At 48.1% G+C, this 19,356-nt stretch overlaps 2 protein-coding genes across 7 annotated transcripts; both read right to left on the bottom strand.

Annotated features, from left to right (window-relative positions):
• Positions 1-898: 898 nt before the first annotated feature.
• HMGN2 (high mobility group nucleosomal binding domain 2) lies at positions 899-4,765 on the bottom strand. The gene is made up of 6 exons (XM_074926022.1): positions 4,366-4,765; positions 3,468-3,512; positions 3,086-3,115; positions 2,693-2,743; positions 2,240-2,335; positions 899-1,819 (listed from the first exon to the last, which is right to left on the bottom strand). Exons 1-6 carry the CDS (start codon positions 4,378-4,380, stop codon positions 1,784-1,786), a joined length of 273 nt encoding a protein of 90 aa, XP_074782123.1. The 5' UTR covers positions 4,381-4,765; the 3' UTR covers positions 899-1,783.
• A 1,302-nt stretch (positions 4,766-6,067) lies between these two features.
• Positions 6,068-18,937, bottom strand: DHDDS (dehydrodolichyl diphosphate synthase subunit). 6 transcript variants are annotated; one of them, XR_012635122.1, is made up of 10 exons: positions 18,885-18,931; positions 17,505-17,588; positions 16,477-16,593; positions 15,718-15,860; positions 14,246-14,362; positions 13,956-14,057; positions 13,174-13,288; positions 11,116-11,223; positions 6,309-8,146; positions 6,068-6,203 (listed from the first exon to the last, which is right to left on the bottom strand). XR_012635122.1 is itself a non-coding variant. In XM_074926201.1 (9 exons), the coding sequence occupies exons 2-9, from the start codon at positions 17,565-17,567 to the stop codon at positions 7,910-7,912; spliced, it is 1,002 nt and encodes a 333-aa protein (XP_074782302.1). In that variant the 5' UTR covers positions 17,568-17,588; positions 18,904-18,937; the 3' UTR covers positions 6,068-7,909. The 6 variants fall into 6 exon arrangements, 5 of the variants coding, with proteins under 5 accessions (XP_074782302.1, XP_074782301.1, XP_074782304.1 ...); XM_074926201.1 differs by having other exon boundaries at positions 6,068-8,146; positions 18,904-18,937; XM_074926200.1 differs by having other exon boundaries at positions 6,068-8,146.
• Between the last annotated feature and the right edge of the window lie 419 nt (positions 18,938-19,356).

The following is a 19,356-nucleotide window of genomic DNA, read 5'->3' as shown; positions in this document are numbered from 1 at the left end:
TATTAAACGTTATTTTTCTTACATTTGCTAGATGTAAGGCGTACCAGCTCATGACAATGGGGAGAGAGTAGTTCGTATCGGTACGCTTCAAACTGGCTGTTTTCAGTTCGTCCAGCCACTCTTCTAGAATACCTCTAGCACTCCGGACACTGAAAACTTCTTAATGTCAAACTCTGCCCTGTTCGTTTTCATTGGATTCCCTCTGAAAAACAGCACAGGTCGAAACAGGTCACTGAGCTTAATCGAGACACTGAAATCCCAGGGAAGGCCAGAGGATGTAAAAAATATTCCATCTGAGAAAGTTACTGAAGGAGACATTTACACATCGGGGTTTTGGGTTTGATTCTGCTCTACAGTGTAAGCAGTGACTATAAAAATGGTGCATTTTTACTCAAAGAAATCTTGTTTCCTGCATAGTTACTACCACAGAGAAGTCTGTATTTGATTAGCAGAAGCAACAATATTCAAGCTCAAGTGCAGAAATCTAACACATAATCAGTTTTATGGAGCTAGTTCTGGTTTCACTACCAAGAAAAGCTTACCAGAATTTATTTTTCTCCGCAGTGACTGCAAGATTACTGTATTCTTCCTCCTTTTGTGCAGCACCACGTTTTAGACAGTAATGAAGATAGTTTATCTCAGTGGAGTCTCTTACATGCTGTGTTGGGCCTCCTAGTAAGCCAAGAGTTTCAAATCATCCTGCAGCGATCTAGTTTTTAGGCAAGGAAATCTCACATTTCACTTGTGAATTAATTATCTGAATTCAGATGCTTAAAACAAATTCTTGGCCATCAGCAAAACAGCACCTAAATACAAATGCATCCACGTACGCGGCAAGTATTCAATCAGCCACGTTAAGAGATGAAATAAAGGCAAGAGGAATTAGAAAGGCATTAAGAACAGTCCAAGCCAAACCGTATCCAGCTTTATTAAAGGTACTTTTCATAAACAATCATGGTAATTTAGGCAGGACATGGGCTACAATCTGCAACATTTTACAACAACTGTCAAACTCCCCTCCCTTCATGGACTACCAAAACGTAAAAGTTGCTATAAAACTGAAGAATCTTCATTTCATACTTGTAGGGCGAAAAGTTTAGAGTGAGGGTGGACACTTTCACATTTAGCATGTTGTTTAACAACTCTTCACAAACCTACCCTGACTTTTAGAGGGAAAAAAAAAATTAAGATGCGGGTTTCTTAATCTGAAAACTGACATTATAAAAGAGGAAGTGCAGCTCCTTTTAGAGCCATTAGATCCCAAATCAAACCTCAGGAGTCTGGATCACCCGACAACGGATTTAGAATGAGAAGTCCCAAAATGCCTTTTTTGATGTATTTTGGAGTGATTGGCTCTAGGCAAACGACGAGGATGTGGAAGGAAATACAGAGGGCATTACAAACTGTGGTTTTGAAGTTGGCAACAGGCACTTTGGGAGCTTCCATGTTCACTGGGATGCACTTTACAGAACTTGACAAACGTGCAGCACGAAGGAATCCCTTCCTCCTCTCTTTAGGAAGGGCCCTTCTTCCAAAAACTGGGGGACTGGGAAAACTTTTCTTATTAAAATTTAGATTCTGAGAAATAGACTAAGTGACATTTGTCCCCACTGCCCCTCCCCGCCACCCCCCATAAAACACAACAATGAAGCGGTCTGTGTGCTAACAACATAGCTTAAAAAAAAGTAAAACAAAATTCTGCATTGTTATAAAACTTGATAAAAAATAGTATTTCAAACTGTACAGTCACCAGAAGTACACAGTTATCAAAAATTCACACATTTTACTTGGCTTCACCAGCACCTTCGGCTTTCTGTGCCTAAAAGAAAAAGGGGATCCAGTCAATACACACCAAACCGCCGATAACTCGTTTTATTAAACAGCAGAAATCTTAACTGGGCTGCACAAAACAAAATCCAACATTTGAAGCACCGTCAGAGACAACCTGAAGTTGTTTTATTACGTGCGAACTGTATGCATTTTTGGAACGAGGCAGAACAGAAACTTTCAAGTGGCAACTTCAAGTGGTGGACACGTTTAACTCTTTACCAACTAAGCAACCCCACCACCCCCACCCGCCCCCCCCCCAATCTGTGGATGTGGCGTGTCGTAAGCAACAGGTCTAAATAATCAAGCAATAATCCCTCTTCATTAGCACAAGCCTAGACGTGTCTGTGTTTGATATGGGAAAAAAAGTAATTTGCTGATGTAAGAGACGCTGCCAGACCCGCTGTTATACCTGGTCTGTTTTGGCATCTCCGTTTTCTGCAGGGTTGTTTCCCTCCTTGCCAGCATCAGCTTTCCCCTTCTTTCCCTTGGGCAACTTCTCGCTCTTCTGTGAACGTAAGATGACGTACACCATAACAATTACCAACATCTACTCAGTAAGCCACAAGAATCCAAAAACTAGAATGGTAAAAACCAACGTTGGATGTTGGCCCAAAAAGAACACAACACGCAAATGCTTGCGTGTTTAAAAGATTGGCAACAACTGCTAAGAGTCTTCACTCCGGTATCTTTTATGAAAATTGTGTAAAATTCAACAAGTTTCCAGCACAACTTTATGGAAGTGACGATGCAGCTCAACCGCATTACTACACGTGCTGTTATTCAAAGTTTTATTAGTTATTACCGGACAAATCTAAACCTTGTAATCCATTTACCTCTCAGTAATAGTGATGACGTGACTCACCTTTGGAGCTGCCTTTTTAGGTTTAGGCTCTGGCTTTGGAGGAGCGGGCTTCTGTAAGTGAGAAAAAACCCTGTTGTGTTATTCCAATTATTTTAAGAGAAATGTACTACTTTTTTTTTTTTTTTTTTTTTAAACCTTCAACCCAAATAGCTTAGTTTCAGGAAAGCAAATCAAAACTCTTTGAAACTGAAGCACGCACTTGATTTGTCAATTATTCTACCACTCCCAGAGCACCACACAATGGGGCAGTTCCTTAAGCCAGCAACTTTCTTTCAACTGAACAATGCGTCTCTCCAGAATACCTACGGTTCTCACACAGATGCAGCCCCGGATAACTCAAGCTTAAAACTACCAAGCGTTGTCACATCTCTGCCTCAACGAGAGAATACTCACAGCAGATAACCTCGCCGATCTCCGTTGTGGCTGTTTAAAAAAGAAAAACGATCGGATTTAATGGGATGGAATACGAACTCTCAAAACCTCATAAAGTAACTTTCATTTCAAAGTAGTAAAATCCCAGAGCTCATGGTTCAGTTTTTAGTTCCTTTTCTCCTGTTCTTAAGAAACATGAGACTATCCCATTTATAACACCAGTTGCTAACTAGAGTCAAGGAGATTTTTCACAGTTAAAAGACAGTTAATGCTTTGAAAAATCAGACTGAATTAAGACCAACCCTCCCCCTGCTCCCCAGTTCTTTATTTTGATGAAGTTAAACCTCATCTCCCAACGTAAACACTTCATGATCCAACTTTTGCAAAACGTTGAACTTCTTACCTCATCCTTAACTTTGGCCTTGTCACCCTTGGTATCTCCTTCAGCCTAGAACGTGAAAGAGAAGTCGTACCGATAAGTTAAGGGGAGGCACGCTCAGCCCCCATCTCCGCACCCAGCCGCTATTTTTCCCCCCCCTCCCCATCCGCAAAAGAAAACGTTTCCAACCCGGGTGCCACGACCTCGCCGCGCCTCGGGCCGGCGGGGCTCCCCCCCCTGCCTCCCGGCGCCGGCAGGCTGGGCGCTCCGGCCGCGGACAGCGCTCCGGAGGCCGCCGGCATTCGGGGAGGGGCCGGCGGCAGCCCCTCGGCCGCGGGATCCCCGAGCAACACCCCCCCGCCGCCTCCCACCGATTCCCCCGCCCTCCCTCCCCACAGCGGGCGGGGGCTGACACCTCCCCCGGGGCTGGGGGAGGCGGGGAGCGGCGCTGCCCCTTCAGGGAGGCCCCGCTCCCGCCCACGGCTGCCCCCGCGGGGCGGCGGTTTTGGCGGCAAAGCAGCGCGGCCGCTTCCCGCCCTTTCCCGCCCCCCCGGCGCTCCCCTCCCCCCCCCCCCCCCCCCCCCCGGACCTCCCGCCAAAACCAACCGGATCGGACCGGCGCGCCCCTCCCCTCCCCATCCCCCCCCCGCCGTTAGCCCCCTACGCGCGCAGCCGGTAACGGTCTCCGCACCGCCCCGCCCCCACCGCCGTTAAGGCCTCCTCGCAACCGTTACCGCCCCGACGGGGGGGGCGGGGGGGGAACCGAGGAGAAAGGAGGGGGATGAGCGCGTACTCCCGCCCTCCCCCTTCCACAGGGCGCGGGCGGCAGAGCGGCGGGGGTGGGGGGGGGGATATAGGCCCCTACGGCGGAGAGGGGCGCGGTGGGGCGGCCCGTTCCCCCCGGGCCGGCGGCGCCACGTACCTTTCTCTTCGGCATGGCTCCGGGCGGGCGCGTTGTGTGTGTGTATGTGTGTGTGTGTGTGTGTGAGCGAGAGGGAGAGCGGAGCGCGGCTGGGCGGCGTGAGGGGGCGGAGGGAGAAGGCGGAGGAAAAGGGGAAAAGGGGAGGGGGTAGGGAAAAGGGGAGGGGGGGGGGGAAGGAAAAGCCGGTAGCGCTCGGTCCGGGGCGGCGGCGAGAAGCGGGGGAAGGGAGTGAGGGGAAGGGGGAAGAGGAAGGCGGGAGCGGAGCGGCGGGGCGGGCGGCGCGGCGGGGCGGCCTCCGGGCTGGCGACCGCTGGCTGCCGACCCCACGGGTTTGAATCGGGTGTTTATAAAGTTTTATATAGAGCCGGACGCGGCCCAACCGGTTCCAGCCGGATCCCCACCGCCCCGCTTGCCCATTGGCCCGACGGAGTCACGTGAGGTGGGGGCCAGGCGGGGAGGGAGGGGGGCGCGCTGGGGAGGTGGCGCGCGCGCAACTGGGCCTCGCGCCCCCCCCCCCCCCCGCGCGCCTGCCCACAGCGCTCCGCGGGCGGGAAACGCTGAGAGGAGGGGGGGGGGGGCAATAAAAAATTTTTTAAAAGGGGGGAAAAAAAATAAATTAAAGGGTAAATACGAAGCGGACGGCCCTAGGGAGCGGGGCTGCTGGTCCCATGAGGTAAAGGGGGACCCACACTCCCCCCCCCCCCCTTCTCCCCTGGGAGAGATGCAAACGGCGCTGCGCGGTGCAGCGCGCAGGTGAGCGGAGCTGTTCGTTCAGCACCAGGAGCACCTCCGCGGCCGCGGAGAGCACGGCAACACCCCCCGCCCCTCCCGCGGCTGGGCGGGGAAAAGAACCAGGAAAAATCTCGCTAATGTTAAAAAAAAAAATAATAATGGGGGGGGGGGGGGGGAAGAGTTATACCCAAAGTAAGGGAGAGGGCTAGGTAGTGCTAAAATAAAAATTTACAAAAAAAAAAAAATCAAAATGCAAGAAAATGACATTAAAACGATTCCCACAGGCGCCCGTCCTTGCGCTCAGTGAATTGTGAAGTTGGGACTCCTCTAGAAAGGGCCGCTTCTCTTTGTAGCCCCTTGGCTACAAACTCAATTCCAAAAATCTGCGCTTCGTTGTGTCCCCAACTTTTAACCTTCTAACTGAACTTCAGAAAAAAAAACCCCAACAAATCCAAACACAACAAACCAAGCACTCCAAGGAGCACACTTTTCCCCCTTCCCACTCCAGGTAATCTCTGAGGCTTTTTCAGATCTCAGTCGTAAGAGCAGTGCATTTTTTCCAGTCGTGCTGATTTTTCACATCTTCACCATATAAAAATGAATTGGGGAAGTGAAATTCTCACTGAAGCAGCCTGTCACTCTACTTCCACAAAGATTCACTCCCAAAGCTCGCAGTTCACCTGCATAACTTATCCCCACCCTCTAACAGAGCAAGGCTTACAGGGAAAGTTGGATTTTACTGGAGTAACTGATGCAGGAGGAATAAAACTGGTTAACACAAACCTTTTTGGACTCCTTGAAGGAGTTTTTCTCCTCCTTTACTACAGCAATGGCTTTTATAAAAGGGATTAAAACTTTCCCTACAAGCCTTTTGTAAACTAGATCCTTCAATTACCACACCTGCAACAATACCCTGTGGAAAACCACCACTGTAGTTTTGGTCACCTGTACCATCCACAACACAACTAAAAAAAAAAAAAAAAGTGTTTTTTTTCTTTTCAGGCAAAAGTACATTCTCAGGTAGAAGAGTCTCCCCATCAGCACGGCAAAGCTGACTGGAGAGTGCTCCATCTCATGGAGAGTAAACTATTTCCACACACAGCTTCCTGTAATGTGAAGACAGAGAAAATAAAATGCAGCAAAAGAAGTTTAAAATTGACAGCTCCCATTATCTCAGCACACTTTTATCCGAGGTACTGTCTGCTACTTACGCAAGAGGAGGTATGTGCATGGAGCTTCCTTCGGCCAAGCCTTGGGGTATCAGCAAATTGCTCACACTAGACTGTAAAAAGAACACAGCCTTCAAATTGTTTCCAGTCTAACAGGAATCAAATATGGAGTCTGTCACAGGTTAAACAATATTACATTAAACCTGGATGCCAGCTTCATCAACACCTCAGAATAAGCAGCTCTACGTCCTTTTAAATGTTCAGCTTATTTTTTAAATAAGTTTGGTATGAATATGCTTTATTGACGATTTGACAATGGAGTTATCCTCTTCACAATCACATTCAGAGTGCTGAGTCTGCAGCACTTACAAGTCTCTTATATCTGCATTTTTTCTAGTTTTCACCTGGAGATAAAAAGGAACACTTTAAAACCAGCAATACCTGGTACTGCTGCACCTATATGTGCATCAGAAACAAAATGCAAGACATTTCAGTTATTTTGACCACGGGGACGGAAACCAGGAGAAATTAGAGACGGAAATAATCTTGGAAATTAGCTAGTCCACCTCCCTGCTGATGGAAAACTGAGAACAAACAACACTCCCCAGCTGCTCCGGCTACTCCTGTCAAAATCTAAGTAACCCTTCATTTTGGCTGGGGTCAGAGGTCAGGTTTCACTGCTGTATTCCTGAACTAAGCCCATCCTCACTCCCCGGAAGCAGGACCCGAAGTCTCAGCTCTAGAGAGGTCAGAGGGATTTGGCATACTGTATCCATCACCCAATTTTAGCTAACTTATTTTCCTTTTTAAGCCATTAAGTTAATTCCCAACCAATCCTGTTTTCTTGCCTGCTCAGAGCCTCTTTCCTAAGCACAGTCAGTCTGTTCCAACATCAGCATCTTGGTTTTCCTCACGTACAGCGCTCAGAAGGGATCGCAGGACCTGGTGAAGCTCTGGAGTATGTTTTTCTCTTTAGAGCAAGGCTGACAACACCTCGCTTTAACTTTGGAAGCCAAGAGCAGATAGCTCAAAACCAGCACAGTAAGATAGGGAAAACCAAGATGCTCTCATGAAGCAGGCAGTGGGGAGTATCTCTGCCACCACTTTGCACAGGGCTCCCTTCTCCACCAGGAATAATCCTCTCCCTACAGAAAGCAAGGTTGCCCTTATGGGACGGCAGAGGAAATCTCAACAGAAGATTCCCTCCTGCAAAGCCATGGAAGGAATTGAAGTGCACACTGATTTAACAGGGCTGAAGTGGTTTGCCTGGGCCAATTCATGAGGAGCCGAAGAGAACTTGAGGAGCCAAAGAGAACTGGAGGCTCTTTTTAGTTAACGTCACCAAAACACCCAAGGCCTGTCAAGTGCCAAGCAGCAGAGATACAGCAGGGTGCACGTATCCTGCAGCGTGAGGGGCAGGGAGGCGAGACAGAAGGACGGCATTCCCTTCCCCAGCAGCAATCACAGAACTAGAAAGGTTCACAGTACTCTGTCCCTGCCCTCAGACAGGGCCAGAGGGGACGTCAAGTCCTACAGCCACCCTGCATCCCCCCCGCAGAACCACACCGAGTGATTTCCTCCGGGCAGCAGCTGTTCCCTCTAACACCGTTAACTGTCTTCCCAAGAACAACCCAGCACCTATGTCATGCAGACACCGTACACAATCTTTCAAAGAAGTCCGCTCTCTTGTGCTCTAGTGCCTGTAGAAAGCCCTGGATTCTCTCTTCCCGCATGGCCGTGCATTTCTGCAACAGTGTCCGTCGGCGCCAGGAGTCTCCGTGGGACGCAAAGCCCTCCTGCTGCAGCTTCCTTGTCACATAAGCCTGATCCCTTTCCATCTGTTGTCGCCTCCTTTCCTCCATGTAGGAGTCTCTGGCCTTCTAGAGTGAAAAGCAGGAGAGCGTTAGCACTTTACAAGGCCTTCCAGCTCACCTGTGGTGCAGACACAAGGCGACAGAGGTTACGGAAGAAACAGCCTCTGCTTGGCCGTCGGTCTGCAGGTTAAATGAAGGGTGGCTCTGCGTGCGCCTCCTCCGCTTTGAGGCAGCCTGCTTGACTGGTTATAAAAAAAATACAGGGATATCCTTGTGGACCTTCTCCCCAAGACAAAAGTCTGCTCACAGCATTAGCTCCTAGTTAAAATAGATAAAGGTCATGAGAGATTGTGGAAAAACCCTCAGATATTGGAATCAGAGAGGAACAGCACACAAGACGACTTCTAAACCAGATGCACACACGAGCTGTCCTTGCCAGTGTCATCACAATCTTTGATCCTATTCACACGGCAGCGGAAAGGTTTTAGGGGATTCAGAACAATGATTTATGGGGCAATTCTTTGAGCTGATGATCAGGTATTGAGCTCATCAGCTTCAGCATAAAAGCATGAGTGGGCTCAGCATTCCCAAATGCCTGTGATCTAATAATGTACCAACTCGAGACACAGCAGGACAGGCAGGAGAAAGGTAAAGGCTGTAACTATCCTTGCCTACCCTTCAAGTATTTGAAATATTTTTGCAGAGCATCACTTTTGGATGTCATCTTATTACACATATCCTAGCCTGCAGCCTCCAGCAGCAAAACCACATCTGCCTGCAGGAATACGAAGCTTTCTTTTTTTTTTAAAAAAAAAAAAAAGAGCAAAACCGGTCACTGTGACATAACCTGACACACATACACACTCTTAGGGAGTGCTGGCCTTTCAAATGAGCAAGAAGTAATTACTCTAATGAGAGCCTGACTCACTCTTCACCACACTTTCCCAGTGCCCAAGTCAGTAGTCTATGCTCTGGCACTCTAAATTAGCTTTTGTTGTGCTGGGAATGAGAGTGGAAATATCCATAGCTACAGAAAGCCCACTGAATTGATAGCACCCCACTGCTGGAGCTCTGCTTATTTGAAATGCAAAGATCATCAGCCTATTCAGCTTAAGACTTCCACCCTTGAACAAAGTGAAATTCTGTCTATTCACTAGAAAAAGAGTCTGCAGGCTTGCCAGCCAACATCTACATTCTCTTCCTAGGTCTACCACTTCCAAAAGCAGGTTACAGCTGATCCTGGGACTAAGTGGTGAGCAACAACCAGCTAGCAGACTCCTCCGAGCAGCAGGCTAACTGGAAAAATGAAGATAGCCATTAAATGTGATGCTGTTTGAGTTGATGGAAGGAGAATAGCTTTTGTCAAATACCTCAAAGTCAAGTTGTTTGTTTTTTTTTTACCCAACCTTCCTATCCACACCATAACTGCCTCCAGTGTCCCGAGGAGACACAGCTGCTGTAATAGATTCTGGCTTCTCAGCAAGGCAACCCCTAGCCCCATCATAATCCTCCCTGACAAGCAACCCCTCCACCAAGGTAATTTGTTTCAAGAGCTCCAGATAGTTGTGTCTTTCAAAATCACCTATTTCAAATGCAAAAAACCCCAGCTCCTAAATCTCAGCAGTTCCTCTAAGAAGCGCTCCCTCCTGCCCAACTGGGCTGCACCCCTTGAAAAAAGGGCAGCCTTATGTACTGCAAAGTGGGTCTCACAGCAAGAAAACTGACCAGAGAACAAACGTGGATAAGAAACCTTGATAATAGCAGAGCATGAACACAGAGACCACAAACAAGAACTAGGAAGAGTTGAGACAGAAGCAGCATTTGTTACCCGTTAGAAATTAGCACTAGGAGCAATGTCAGAACAGTGACCTTACTGTTCAATACTGTTCAAGACAGAGGCAAAGCTAATGTCCGTGACAAACACTACAGCCTTTCTGGCTTTCCTCTTCATGCAGAAGGTGAACTGCCATTAATTGTATTAGTTGCATTAACACTGGTAGGAAAAGAGCAGACTTGGGGCAGAAATAGGAATAAAAGAGGTTAAGGACATGGAGCATTTGGATGCTTCCAGACCGACTGGACCTGATTAAATTCACCCATAATCATGACTGTCTAGAATCTTTTTGACAACAGAGGTGAGCAAGGTCCCTGAAGGTAGAAGAGGGCAATAAATGCCTGTCTTTAACAGCTGAGGACCCAAATAATTAAGCAATAGATGCACTCAGCAACCAGGTACGGTGGAGGTAAGAGGCACCACACTAAGGTCCTCCTCCTGCCAGTTACTCTGTGCTACAAGCTGCTGCCCCCCAGATTTTCCCATCAACACATCAAGAGCTCCCAGACTTGTTTTGCTTAAAAATAGCCAGATTACTAAATTGCTACTAAAATGGCCAGATTCATCTCAACCAAGTCAGGGAGACAACAAGTGTAAGAGGAGAGGAACAGTGACAACGAGCAGTAGGAACAAGCTCTTCATTAGGCACATTTGGACCCACCACAAAGAGGACACTTGTCCACAGTCTCACAGCTCAGGCAGCCTCACTTCAGCTCCCAAAAAGGAAACTCTAAACCCACTTGTTACAGCCCTAAAAACAACAGTGGAGTTAGAGAAAGAACACTCAAATTTCCCTTGCTCATTCCAGAGTGAACTCAGCAGTCTTTGCTTAAACCACCGATGAAGCGGTTTGAGTTAAACAGGCTGATTTTACCCCGTAGCAAAGCAGGAGTGCTCACTTGTTCTGTCCTGTCAGGTGGGGAGCAGGGACAGATACTTCCAACTAGGTGGAATGAGCAATGAGTAAGAGAGTAATAGTGGTGACTTCAGATACTTTAGGTATTCCCAAAAGTAGAGGAGTCCGTCCGCACGCTAAGATGTTGTAACAAGCCACATGGCTACAGGAGAAGCAACACATCTGGCATTAGCTGCTGCTGAAACAAGATCTTAACTAAAACAATTCCTGTTCCCACTTTGCACACTCACCTGATCTCCAGCACGCTGCTGTGCAGAGCTTTCCGTCTCCCTAAGGCCCCCTTACCTGTAAAGCACTGTAGTTCATCTGGAACCGAAGGATGGCCTCACACAAGTTCCAAAAGGAATATTCTGGCCACAAGACTGACTGAAACACCAGGCATGAATGGGATGTCTGCAGAAAGCAAGACCACCAACATTTTTAATCAGGAGTGAGGGAAAAGTCATCAAGACGCAGCTCTGTTGGTCAAACTATGCCAGCTTCCCCACCAAGATTTTACCTAGGCTGTGTTATCAGATTCTACCTGAAATAAATACCAGCCAGGAAAGTTTGAAATTGCACAATGTAGTCTTTTTAATTAGGTTTCAATGCTGGGCCACCAGTCATCCATTCTTGCAAAGATACCAGCAAAATTCTTTCTAATGCTGTGTTGGTCTTCACAGAGGTATTTTTAATAGCTTAAGCATCACAGACTTATAACAAAACTAAAATAGCAACACAGGGCTACCAAAGGCTGAGTTAAGGGAATAACAGATGAACTGAGGACAGGACATGACATTTAAGCCATTCATCAAATGACATCTCGTGATATTCCTTGCTGCCCACTCATGGCATTTAGACTGCTTAATGAATCTAAGAGTTGTGGTGCACTGAAGATATCCCAGGGCTGAAAGATGCAAGCTTTCAAGTTAAAACCTATTTTTGCCTTTAAGTTGCTCAAAGTTTCAGGTAAATGTGTTCCTATGACCTTTACTACAAAATCTAGTACTTAAAAGGGCTCTGCACGACTCTTAAAATCCTAATGCTGCAGAAAATCTTTTAGTGTCAATTCTATATAAAAAAACCACTATAAGGACATTTTCTCTGACACTAGAGAATCAGCCTGAAAGCACAATTTCCTCCCGCTTTGGGGCTGTCAGGACACACACGATTGCTAGCGAAGGGAACTCTGCGCTAATGCCCTGGTGTGTGAGCTGGCAGAGGGGGAGCACAAGCACACGTTCTCCTCCGCTGCTTCTGCTGTGATCCGTGGCACGGGAGAGGGGCACCACGCCAGCCTCACGGAGCACTGACTTCCTCAGTATTGCTTCATCAGTTACAAGCTGGGTCTCCGAGGCATCTCTGCCAGGACTACCACCAAGAGGAGTGAGCAAAATGTTAGTCTGCAGCATTGACACCCATCCAGGGTATACGTGTGCCCAAAAATACAGGGAGGAGAGGGAGATGTCTTGGTAGGCAGCCGCAACTCAGGCCAGACAGCTCCTGTGAACTTGCCAATTAAATAACTTGGAATAGGAACATGTGATGTGGTTGCTTAAAGGCAATTTGGGGTTTGGCTCCAAACTGTACACGTAAAACAAAATGTTAGCTTTAAGTAAAGCAGCTCGACTCAAACATTCTGCTGCAAAGTTTGGGTTATAAACAAGTCAATATTGTCTAGCACAGGAGAGAAACGGAAGCAGCTCTGCAAATACATGCAAATAACCAAGTAACTGCAAATACATGAACTTTATACACATTAAGAACTTACTATGTTTTAACTTAGCAGCCTAGTCATGCTGATTTGACTTTGGCATCCTTAGAACTTGTCTTGCAGGGTCTTGTTTCATTATCAAATACACTTCTGAAACTGTGACAAGTCAGGTGTGTATGTTATGTGTACATTATAGGGTTAAAACTCCAGCTGACATGTGACAAACACCTCTCCCAGGAATCCAGAAATCCATCCTGTCCAGGATTTCCTCATCCCAGGAAACATACTGCCAGGTTAAATTAATCAAAGCCAGGAATTTACCAATCAAATGAGGAATCACCTACATGTGAGAGAGGAGCAAAAGGATGAGCAATCTACGATTTCCTTGACTGCTGTCAGCTAGCCTAATTTGTGATTTTTCATTAAGTGTTTTCAGGATGACAGAATTTCAGACTGTAAGGTATTTTAGGCAATTGCAGAACTGCAAGAAACAGATTCCTCAGAGGTGCCCCAGCACTCAGTCCATCCAAGAAGCTACCCAACCCCTGGCAGAGAGAGTTTAAGAGCCCTCATGTCAGCTCACGCCTGGAGACAGTAGAACCCTCTGATGTGAAAAAGGAATATTTCAAGGAAAAAAACAAAGACTTTACCTGCCAGAGCAAGAAATCACTCAACCGAACCTCTCCAGAGGTTCGAATCAGGAGGTCTGGGTCAGGGGAGTTGTTGGTGTACAGACACTTATCAAGCAACGATTCAGACACATCACTAAGAAAGACAGATGCATCTTATTAAGATCACTTTCCTGACACGATGGAGGTGGCACCACTAAATCAGAATTACTGAGGGTTTTTTATAAATGCAGGACTGCAGATTAAAACAGGGTGGAGGAACTGTACCTCAGCCAGTCACCAGCTCGCTTCTGATGGATGCTGCTCTCTGCTCCACAGGCTATTTCAAATGCTCTTTCAGCCCCCAGAGCATCCCCCCCCCACATGCTCTTTGAAACATAATACAGTGGTGGAACCAGACTGTGAGACCTTCCATCTGGAGCAGAGAGCAGAGTGCTAACTACTCCATCTCCTCCAGGGTGGAGGAACAGTTCAGGATTCATGATTCATCTGTTGTTTGACCTCATAGCTAAGACTGCCAGCCAAGCAGCCAATTGTTGTGGCATAAAATCTGCCTTCACATTTAAACTAACTTAAGACACAGACCTAATTTCTCTTCTGTCTTGGTTGTGTATCTATCACCATGGCAACTGAAATAATAAAAACCAAACATTGCATAGTAACTTTAAGTCATTTGTTCCAGTCATACTGGTTTAACGAGATCTATTTAAAAGCCACTTGGCTTCCGAGAGGTTATAAATACAGCGTAGGAGGTAAGACAGGCAGTCTTCATCTATGAAACCTCACACAGAAAGATAAGTTACCTGGGTTCGAGCAATCCTTGTTCCACCCCCCATGCCATCTCCCTGACAGCATTGCTGATTTCATGTCTCGACGTGTATGCAAAGCAGACGTTTAGAAAGCACCTGAAACGAGGAGGAAGATGTAAGACTAACATAAGGAAGGTCCAGCAGGAGGCAGAGAATATCGACAACAGTTCTGTGTGCTTGTAGGACAAAGGAAAAACAAGATGTAGCAAGTCTGCCAAGTCTCAGCCTTCAGGTAGAAGGGGAAGATGTCAGGTAGCAGCTACTTTAAACTGTGCGTTACTTACTTCTTGTAGTTCCTAGTTGCCAGCACAGCTTGGGCAATCAGCTCCTGAATATCCAAGGGCAGAAGTGGCAGGTCCCCAAGGACACGGATACACACACCGTGCTTCTTCAAGCTCTCCCTACACCCAACAACAAGAGTGAGGACTACGGAGAACACATCAGTCTCTACTGCACAAGTGCTGTGTTTGCCTTGCGTAAAATCCAAACGAAAACAACAGGCACGTAGCAGGCAAAACTCAGCAAAATGGAGAATTAGAAAAAGGCAACGTGACCAAGTGTTTTCAGGTGTTGAAAGCTGGATGGTCAAACCCAAGCCCAAACCATTCCACAAAGGAAAAATGATCATTCCCCATAGAAGTTCCTGAGGTACAGACATAACCGAAGGACTAGAAAATGATCACAGATTACGCATTCCTACCTGAAGTTATGAAAATCCATACAGAAAACTTAATGCAGCCACAGACTCTGGGCTATAACGAATCAAAAATTAAGATGACTAACTGTCACCCATAGAGTAGCACAACTACTTCCTGGTGTGAGGAAAGATTAAGGTAGCACTGAGGGTGGTGGAGGTCAGCCAAGACAGGAAATCATCCATGCCCACTCTGGCATTATTCTGAGCAGACAAGACATCCCATGGGATCTTACAGGTTCCTGCTGCTGCCTGTCTGGTGCTACAAACTCCCCGAGGAAGGGCTGCATCAGGTAGAAACCAGGGCAAAGGTCTCTCTGAATCACAGTGATTGGATAGCCCTGATCTTCCCAACTTCAGTGCACACAATCCTCTCCCTCCTGTTCTTTCAGCCACATTCCCTCACTGCCTTTCAAATCGACTTCAACGAGATAAGGAGCCCTTCTATGCACCACTCTTCACACCAGTCAGGCATGGGGAGACAAACACATCCACTGAGCTACTGAGCAACAGGGCACTGTAACACCCCTCCCAGTTCACTCAGACCTGCACCGGTTTCATCCACACACCACACATGAACTAGTTCTCCAACTCCAACATGTGACTCAACACACCACGTGCCCATATGTAGAAGTCTCAAGTTAGCACAAAGCAAGCTGCAGAGCTAAACTCTGATCTGCCAAGAATACAGGGACAGAATTTCAGACAAAGCTTTGATACTTCATCAAAACAAGGCACCTAGCACTCTAGGGCTAAGCAGGAATTTGTAATCGTGCTGTGCTCATTGGAAAGCTGCACTGTCCCAGCGCTTGGAGGGGACTGTTGCACAGTAAGTCCGATGGTACAGACACAAATCTGGTGTGTGGAGGGACTGGGTGTGCTCAGGTGCTGTACATGCCATCCAGGTAGGCAGAGCCCCTCAACACAAATCTCTAGCTGGAAATGGAGAACACCTCCCTTCATTTAATCCACTTTCACAACTCCCAACATCTCTGTAACACCTCTTAGTCGTGGTTTGGTTTAGTTCCACCCTGTGAGATACAGACATGACAGGATTCTTACTGTTCTTCCAGTAGGCGGCTGAATTTCTGTCTTGCCAGATCCATTAGTCCATCCACCTCCTCCTTGGAGCGTTTAAAGTTCTCAATACTGAAGGCATAAACAGTGACCTCCCGAATGCCCAGATTTAAGCACCACCGTAGTGTCTGCAAGACGACAAAACATAACGGAAAACAAAAGTCAGATAAGCAGCCTCAGACAATCAGACAAGTCAGCAAGACGCAGCTTCTCCACTGCTAAAACCTTCCTGTCGTTTCCCACCACGCAAAGATTGGATCAAAAGAAACAACCATCAAGAGCGGACAATGAAATCCAGTCGATGAGCATTCTGGATTAGTTTTAAAGAACAGGAGGAAAATATTACTACCTAAGCATGAGAATCCCTAAGAGATATGGGTCTGATCCAGCACTTCTTGTGGAGAACATTATATAATACTGTACCTTTCAAAATCTTTTCAAGGAAATTCAACCTGTTTCACAGAATTAAAAGCTTTGAGATCTGCAAGGCACATATTTTAATTGAGTGTGAAACTGAGGGGAAAAAAAATTAGTTGTTTAGAATGACTCTGCAAGGTAAGAGGAAGAGAGAGAGAGAGGAGCTGAAGTTGGGAACCCTGATGACAAACGTCAGCTCCAAGCACAGGCCTGAGCCCAGTGAGGAAAAGGATCACAATGTACCCGTTAAGCAGCAGACGAGTCATCTGGTGAATGTGGCTCAAACTTCCAACACACAACTTGAAGGCAGCAAACACCCCCCCCTACCTGTGCCAGCTTATCAAAGCCTTGCGAATGCCCCTGCTGCCTCTCCACGTGACACTTCTGGGCGTAACGGCGATTGCCATCCATGATGAAGGCAACATGCTTGGGCATCGGACCTGCCTAGAAAATAAGGAGAAACATAACAGACCAGAAAGGGAACAGCCAAGCCGGCGTCTTGCAGCGCAGAGAGTTCAGTCACGCTGCTCCCGGCAGCACTGCCTATTTGTGGGATGCAGTGTGTATCTCCCAGCTCCAAGCTGGAACCAGAAAGAGTAAGATGTTAATTACTTCCGTGTTAAGCCCAGTTTAGGCTAAAAAACACGTCAGTACTGACAATTGCCTAAACTGAAAAGCAATTTTCCCTCCCCAATTCTATCACATGACAGAGAACTACGGACAGAAAGCAGCACTGCCACAGCTACCTCCCTGAAGCCATGGAGAAGGGTGCACACAGTTCTATGCTGCTGTAAGTATTTTTTTTATTTCAGAGTTTAAGGGCATCTTCACAGACACAACTTAAGAGAAAACAAAAAGTCAGGAGATTTTCCCCCACTTAAGGGGAGTATTCCTTTCCACTGACCTCACAGATCCTTGTGCGAGGACAGCATCACCAGTCTCAAGACTCCGCTGAGCAAGGCTAAAATTTTCCTGGAACTGGTGAGTTATTATTCTAATCAAGAGAAACTCAGTTTCATTTCTCAGACTCCTAATCCCACCATCTTGCTTCTCTCCCTCCCTCCCTCCCTCCCATGCTTTGCCTTCATCAGCAAGGGCACAAAACATGGAAGCCTGGGAGCATAAGCTCATTATTGGCAAGCACTGCCTACAGCCTTGCTCACTTGCAAGACTAAGCTTAAGTAATTTTCCACCCCCAGATGCTGTTTAGGGATGTACACCCAGCGCCAGCATTAATACGTGCCCTTGCTAGCAACACTATCTTTCTAGAGCAGAGCAGTCACAGAGACAGTTCCACTCTGAACCCTGATGAACCTGCCAATTTTTTACCACAGGTAACCAAATTCATTCCTTACCTTAATGATGTTGGCGCAAAATCTCTCTATGATGGTCAGCTCGCCCTCTCTGATCCACGACATGATTTACTGAGAGCTCCTTTTCTTTTTCAATGGGAAGATGAAAATAAAGGGATTAGAGGTACAGAAGATTCTGTTTAAACCCAAAGCAACACTACAAACCATCACCTTAGAAAATTAAGCTTTGACTAGCTGTTTTGGAACCCTTTTTATCACCTGTGCAAGTACTTTGATAAGAAGACAATGAGGGAACTCAGAAGTGAGCTCTGGAACTTTCCAGCTGTATGTCATCAGAGGGGATTCTGCACTAGCCAGTAGCAATAAAAAACTACGACAGCGACTTCCAGCTGAACCAGCTGGTTAGTCCAGACCCACAACCTGGGCTACCACCAAGCAAGTCACAAGGCAGCAGCAGCACAAACTGACCTTCAGTGCTTTATGTGCTGGAGTTGCTGGAAATCTTTCAAATGAAGCAACCATCTACATCAGCAACTACCCTGCACTTGTGTCACCACTGATATGTCTTTACACAAGTAGGAGCTGTAAAAATATTGGGGTTTTTACCACATTATCTCCACATCAAATACTAAGATCTGGTTTCAGCTAACAAGATACATTTGCTGAACTTTCACGTTAATCTTCAATTCCCTCAGCTAGGAACCCATAGAGGCGTGGACAAAGTAGCTATGAAGAAACAGTTATGGGGGCAACAGTCCAACTCCAGCCGCCTGGTATCCATCTAGGGACCCAGGCAGATTCAAATTACACTTGATTGCATTAATTTTCCATACAGGCCTTCTCTGCCACTTCCCTCAGGAAGGGATGCCTAAGCCACAGATGCAACCACAAAACATTGAGGCAAGGAACTGCTGAACCTCGGGTTCTGTTACCGAAGCTCTTACGCTCCATCCTCTCCCAGCACAACCTTTGGCTGCCAACAACAATCAACCTTCCCCCCAGGATTTCACACAGCCATCTTAAAAATTAAGCCTCCCAACTGAGCCCCTTGTCTGTCAGGCAGGGACAGGGCACCAGAAGGCCGCACTCGCTCCCGCCCAGCCGGGAAGCTTGACACCCCCCCGGCCGCCCTCTCCGGGAGGCGGCTCTGCCCACAACCAGCCTGCCTGCCGAGCAGAGCCGGGGACAGCGGGAAGGACACCGGGGCCACCCGCCCCGCGGGAGGGAAGCTCGCCCCGGCCGGGCAAGGGCGAGGCGGGAAGCGGACACCGGATCCGCCCGCTGACAGCGGGACCGGGGCGTCCCCCAGGGCTCCCCCAGCTCCGTGAGGGGAGAGGAGCGACCGTGGAGAGCGGGAAACACCCGGCGGAGGAAACGCCCGCACCCACCCGCGGGGCCGCCGCGGTCCCCGCCGCCCGTTACCTCGCCGGCGCCGCCTCACCTCCGCCGCGCGGTGACGTGTCCTTCCGCCTGCGTCACCCGCCGGCGCCGCGCGCGGGGCGGGGCAGAGGCGGCACTTGTGCGCATGCGCGGGGCGCTCGCGCGGGGGGGGGGGCCTGGAGCGGTTGTGGGGGGGGGCTGCAGGAGGCGGGGGGGGGCTGCAGGCAGCGGGGGGCGCCAGGGCGGCTGTGGGGCAGCCCCGACGGATCAGGGCAGCTTGGGGGAATGGGGCTGAAGGCCCATGGCAGGGCCAGAGTTGGAGGGGGGGTGTCAGTTTGGTTTTGAGGCAGCCTGGAAGGGCCTGGGCGGTTTTGGGGGGGCTGCAGGCCCATGGCAGGGCCTGGGCAGTTATGGGGGGCTGTAGGCTGATGGCAAGGTGTGGGTGGTCATTGGGAGGCTGTAGGCCAATGGCAGGGCCTGGGTGGTTATTGGGGGGCTGATGGCAGGGCCTGGA

The sequence above is a fragment of the Athene noctua genome, chromosome 24 (assembly GCF_965140245.1).
Source record: "Athene noctua chromosome 24, bAthNoc1.hap1.1, whole genome shotgun sequence".
Lineage (NCBI taxonomy): Eukaryota > Metazoa > Chordata > Aves > Strigiformes > Strigidae > Athene > Athene noctua.
The sequence above is the reverse complement of the archived record's forward strand: the minus strand, read 5'-3'. Positions and strand labels throughout refer to the sequence as shown.